Source organism: Chenopodium quinoa, unplaced genomic scaffold (assembly GCF_001683475.1).
Source record: "Chenopodium quinoa cultivar QQ74 unplaced genomic scaffold, ASM168347v1, whole genome shotgun sequence".
NCBI lineage: Eukaryota > Viridiplantae > Streptophyta > Magnoliopsida > Caryophyllales > Amaranthaceae > Chenopodium > Chenopodium quinoa.
In genome coordinates, this window is record NW_018742903.1 from 2303543 (window position 1) to 2310044 (window position 6502).

Sequence of the window (6502 nt, forward strand, 5' to 3'; positions counted from 1 at the left end):
CACTAACTGTGTGATTGGATTGAAAGAAATGGAGGAAAAGGAAGAGAATGGAAATGTAGAGATGTGATATCTTTCACTTGGATAACAAATGAGGAAGGAAGGGAATTGGAAGGAGAGAAACGGAAGGGTTAAATTGTAGAAAAATAATCCCCGGAGAGATTTAGAAGAAAACTTACCATTCTTCCCCCCCCCCCACCTTCCCTTTCCCTCCCCTCCTCTTCTCCTCCCTCCCCTTCTTTTCCTTCCTCTTTCTTTATCCAAACACACCGTAAAAGTTGAGGTTTGACTCAGCTTGGCCATTGGCCAACGCTGCACAGCTGCATTGCAAACTATTTTTGAAAGTTTTTTTGGTGGTGCTTTAAATTCATTTATGCCACCCTTAAAAAAAGCTACAAGAAAACTGAAGAAAAATCCAACTTTTGCATTGTCCTGTTGGCCGTACATGATTGGTACGTGCTGTAACATGTCAAATGAGATCAAACTCAAACTCATCATACCATTTCTGCCGTAAAAAGTACCACTACAAAAGAGCAAATCAACCAAGCTATCTGCCTACCTTTAAAGTATCAATTACAAATGTACTTGGTCATAGATTCTCAATGGCGAATTTTTTAGCACTAAACTCGTGAAACTACAAAAGGTAAGCTGCAAAAGAAGCAGTTCTGTAATCTGTTGAGCGGAAACTAACGTTTCTTCTTGTTTGCTTTGGCAGCACTTGATGGGCTTGCAACAAGGTACACAAAAAGAGAGACTATGGAAATAACTGAGACTAAAGAACCATATTTAGCCAGCAATCTCTGCAATTCCAGTAAACACAAGGTATTAGTATTTTTGAAAAACAGGAAAAATTAATTATCCAAGGAACAACTCATGGTAAGAAAAAACTCGTACCTTCGCCTGAAAGATCCACAGCACCAACAATTTATAATCAACAAGATAAATGAAAAATCATCAGTGAACGTGATACATAAAAATAACAGGGAAAGTTGTATGTTCTGAGACGCTCACCCAATCGAATTTAGCCTCTGGGGGTCTGTCTTCAAGGATGTCCAAAGGAAAGATTGGCGTGGAATACGCTTCCTGCACAGTATATTTAAACTCCATGAATTTCTAATAAACAGAACTAAACTATAAAGGATAGATTTGACAATTGGTATGAAAGTATTAATCCTACTGAGTGTTTCAAACATGGGTGTTTTGAGCTTCATGGTGAGTCCTCTTCTAGCACCAAAAGCCACCCTGACACTAGGCAAAGAATTTTCCCCGAGGCATGTGGCAAGTCATACTCCCGCCCCCAAGGAATTGAAGGAAACTAGCATAACTTTCCAGAACATCTATCGACTACTGCTACTGGTCAATCAAGAATGACATAATACTATATGTGATACTTAGGGTGGTTGGACACAAAATTTGATCACAAGTAAGGTCATATTAGTAGAGACCATAATATGAGCTCCTTGAGCACATGGCCTTCATGCCTTCATGGTAATAGACTAATAATATGACATGGAAGCTTATATCCATTTGTAGCCACCAGTCATCACGCAAAATTAGCCATGTAAACAATGTTGGTCAACGATAAGCAATATGATTTACGCTCATGAACCGAATATGACCCACATTCACACCTGATTACAAGTAATAGAAGCCCAATTTACTTCACCTACAATTGTGCCCTTCCTTAAATACTTGGATCAGTTCCTCATTTCCAACAGATGCCTTATAATCCCTTGCATAAGTCAAATTGAGGCAAGTAATAGGTCTGGTTTAAGTATGACTATGGGTAGACAATTCAGGTACTCGGCAACTGACATTCAGCTGAAATAGTCCCCAAGGTAAATTGAACTTATAACCTCATGGCCTCATCTACTAGAATATAATGATGTTTAACTATCAAATAGAAATTGCAATAAATGTTAAACCTGGAGAGCAGCTTTAGTTGGAACACGATATTTGACGACAGCTGGTGCACCATGGAACTTTCCTTTCACTTTGGCTTCCAACTCAAAAGAGTGTGAAACAAGAGCACCACTGGCAAAAAAAGAAAGGGTTTAATTCATAGCTATTGAGCTTTGCGCAGACAGTTTAGTAAATAAATGTGATTATGAGTAGTAACTAACACATCAAGTCTCTCCCATGAATTTGAGGTTTTGCCATCTATGATATCAAAAGCATCTTCAGGCCAGCTCTCATCAGTAAGGCTTACATCATACGCCGTCCTGAGAATATACAAAAACAAAGAGGTCATTTGTGTTCTTATGAAGAGCATCAACCATCATGGATGACAATAAGCTATTGCATTGAAACTCAAAAACAGATCAAAGGAAGGCCGTCAAGTAAAGTTAGCAGGTGAAGAATATTGACCACCAAGGCTGGAGAAATCAAATATGCTTAAGCATTAAACAACAAAACACAAAGGCAGTAAGGCACAAAGCATTAATGGTAAATAATACAGATTGGTAAAAAGCCTTGAACATTAAATATTCATCAATTCCAAGTGTGTGACAGAAGCAAACCCAAGAGCAGAACTAAAAGATCTACAGCTTTGTCATCGCCAAGAATCCAAGACAGTAATGACAATCTTTATACTTCCTCCGTTCCAACATTATTGCAACAACTGAACTTTTGCACTATTCATCACTCTTGTTTGACCATATAATATAATTTATACGCTAAGCAAAATATAGTCATGTGGGATCTTGTTAGATTCGTCTCATAAAATACTTTCACAAAATCAACTTTTTATAATTTCTACATCCTGTACTTCATATCAAGGACTTTTAACATACAGCAGACGCCAAATAGTAACTACATAATCTATTTCATGAAAATTTTCTTTGCACACTAACTTCCAAAATCTATCAACATTCTACCTGATGCACAGTGGTCAATGCAATAAAGCACCATGAGACCCAGACAACAGAAACTTTATAAAGACCTTCAGTAACTATCCTTTAAGAATTTTCATATGACCCCTGCTTGTCCTGTAGTTCCTTTTAAGATTGAGTCTCACAACATTTAGAGTCAACTTTATTCCATTTATGAGGTTTGTATCCAAAGCCGGTCTTGAACTCAATTCTACCAACATGTTTTCCCTTTCAAAATATGAAGTCCACAGAAAATATAGCTTCCGGTTACATTTATTGCTACTCTCATTCATTGAAGGCTCTTTAATATGGTTACTAGTCAAGTGAAAATTTTTATGTACACCCGGGTGCAACAAGGTTACTTATAGTTCGTTAGATGATTAAATCAGCAGTAATCATCAATTTAAGCAACAAAATACTCTTAGGAGCACTCTGCACCCGAGTTCATTTTCTTAAATAGGGCAATATATTCATTTTTTAAAATATAAAGGGATTAATGAACAAACTGATAAATAATGAGAAGTGATGCCGGCCATACTTATATTCAGCAATTTGGCTCACACTACACAGTTACGGAAACATAAGGTATAAACAAAATGCTCAACTGAAACTAGACATTCTAAATTAGACTGGGAATGTAACAGAATTTGGATATTAAAAATAAAAAGTAAGAAAACTTAAACTAACCCCCTTCTTTCTCTCCTTTGTGCATGATTGTGCATGCATGATTATAATTTATCACTTAGACTCTAGTTCTTTGAAAGTTGGGCTGCTGAGCTCAAATAGTAGGGGAAAGGAGTGGTCAAAGCAAAAAGAAACCACATTTATAAGTGTTGCAAGCTTGCAATTTGCAACAGTGAGTAAGATAGCATTCAGTTGAACATAATCTATGAGGTATTTCATGTTTATATTTGTGATTACAATTATTATTTTTTTCTCAAAAAGCTTGCACATTTCATGTTTATAATCAAACCTTTATGTTTTCTAATCACACGTTTTTACCACTCCTTTAAAACTTTCTTGAATTTTATTCTTGGTTCTCTTTTACAACTCTTTTAATTTTTGCGTGGATGCTCTTTCTTTTTCTCACTTTACACACCTTTTTCCTAACTCTTTCAATTGATTATCTTGGTATGTCCCTTTTTCTATATCGGAATCTTATGACGATACATGTTAGCCGACCACAAATCATTTTGGGCTAAGGCTTTGTTGTTGTACAAAAAAAAAAAGCTTGCACAATTTTTTAAAGAGGGGAAGAGGGGGGGGGGGGAGGGGGAGAGGACTATGCCTCTATCCAACAAGTAAGAAGCAGCAACCAAAAAAGTGTTAGCAACCATCATACTTCGATTGTAAAGATAGACTTTTAACCAAGGCTTCATGGAGTAATAAGAAGCTCAGCTGCTATCCTCTTGCTTAAAACCTATGACTGTTTATTGGCACCTAGGGAGGAAAAAAAAAGGTCCAACAAAGGCTACAATAAATAATTGCCAGGAAAAAAGGGAACTTTTAACAAAGAAAAACAGGAAAATAACCAAGAGAGAGAATCAGATAGTCTATCTATGAATCTTAAATGAATTAGCATTACTCTAGTTGCTCCTAAATATGGAAAAAAAAAATGTAGGCTTTTAGGGAAAGTTTTTATATTTAATCAACCAAACGAGGACATCTAAATTTATTTCTCAAAGACAAAGCATAACATTCAATATTCTATCAATACACAATTTCTTCAATAATCAATTGCAGCCTCCATAGGCATCTTGTGGAAGTTCTTAATCAACCAAAACATTAAAATTATTCCCCGATCATCAACTCGCATATTATTCAATATTCTATCTATACAATTTCCTCAATCATCAATTGAATATACCGATAGCATTATGCCTTGACATCAACATAATGTGATTAATTAAGCTGAATAACAGTAATAGATCTAGTTTATTACTACTCCTTATTCCTAAACAAATCAACATTTCACCTTCACTCTGAAGGTGATGCAGAAAACATAAATTTTTACATTCTCGATTACATTTCATTCAACAATTAGCCACGAGACACAAAACACAGCAAACAAAATCAACAATCAAATACAAATTCAATCAAACCAAAACACTGTTAGGAAATACTATGCAAATTCCCTTTAGAATCAGATTAGTAGGAATAAAAAATATATATGAATAATACAAATAAATGAACAAATATTTGTATCTCTAATTATGCTGCAAAATTTATTGAAAAAGATAATTAATACACAAGTGTTCACAACACTAATTATAACTCACAACCATATGCACCCCAATCACACCCGAGAATTTTCTCTAAGAAGTTATCTTAAAGCTTCTCTCTCTGCTTTATGTTTTCTTTTGTTTTTGGGATGAATACAACAAATCATAACTTAAGTTTATATAGATCCTATATTTCTAAATATGACTTCTTAAATTTAGAAAACTATTTTCTCCTTCGCATTTCGTAGGAAATCATTCACGTATTGCTAAGAAATTCTAAGGCTTATATCTGTTAACGTTTTTTAAATTGTGGTGATTTTAACAAACACAACAATCATGAAATTAGCTCAAACAATTTCACTGATTTGTCTTAATACAAAATCAATCACAACAGAATCAAACATCATAAAACAATCATGAATCTAAAAGTCAACGAACACAATCGATTGAAAAGTAAAACAACAAACTCAAGCAATCAAAGAACCCTAGATCCATAAATATCAAATTGATTAACGGTAATTAAATCGATTAATTAAAAGAATAAAAGAGAAGATGGTTACGCAGATCCTTCGTTGTAGATATCGATCGAAACAAGAACGCGTTCGGCACCAGATTTGAGGCGCTTGAGAGTGGCTTTCTTGTGAGCGACGATAAAGGGGGCATCGGAAGAGGCGACTGCAGAGGATACAGCGAGAAGGACGAGAGAGAAAGAGATGAAGAGTGAAGCGTGGAGAACTCGGTTCGCCATTGATGAAGCTCGAGGTTTTGGTTTACAAAGGTGAGACTCAGCTGAGTGGGTTGCGTTTGTTTGTCCGAGTATACCAAAATCACACAATTAGACGTCTATATAAGTAGCCTAATTTACGTTTTCGAGCACCTAAGGTTTAACATAATTTCACTTTGGATGCTTGAGATTTGGTTTTATTTTCATTTCGAGTACCTTAAATTTTGATAATTTCAACTTTGACGGTGAAGATTACAAAATAATTAATTACTCCCTTTGTTTCGTAATAATAACAACATGATCAAAGAGAGATTTTTATAATATAAAGTATACTTACACATTTAATTGTTTGTATGAGAGAGAAGTAAAAAAAAAAGTAATATAAATGAGGTTGATGGGAGAGAGAAATAATAAAACAACAATGGGTTCTTACCAAATAAGGGACTATTGCAATTATTATGGATATTTATATGGAAAATGTTGCTATTATTACGAAACGAAAGGAGTATTTATTTAAATCTTTACAATTGTTCATTTTCATAAGTACTCCCTCCGTGTTTAAATAAGGAAATTTTTTCAACAACTACAATTTAAATTACCACTTTTGAAAACAACTACCTTTTAAATATTTTTTTTTTGAAAAAACTACCACAAAAACACAAAAACTTTGAGCAACACTACCACACTTA

The 6502-nt window shown here is 34.7% G+C and overlaps 1 protein-coding gene across 1 annotated transcript; it reads right to left on the reverse strand.

Moving 5' to 3' along the window:
• Nucleotides 1–401: 401 nt before the first annotated feature.
• Nucleotides 402–5924, reverse strand: LOC110727231 (translocon-associated protein subunit beta-like). Its single transcript, XM_021906797.1, has 6 exons — nucleotides 5650–5924; nucleotides 2121–2219; nucleotides 1923–2031; nucleotides 1009–1080; nucleotides 892–897; nucleotides 402–797 (listed from the first exon to the last, which is right to left on the reverse strand). Exons 1-6 carry the CDS (start codon nucleotides 5835–5837, stop codon nucleotides 684–686), a joined length of 588 nt encoding a protein of 195 aa, XP_021762489.1. The 5' UTR covers nucleotides 5838–5924; the 3' UTR covers nucleotides 402–683.
• Between the last annotated feature and the right edge of the window lie 578 nt (nucleotides 5925–6502).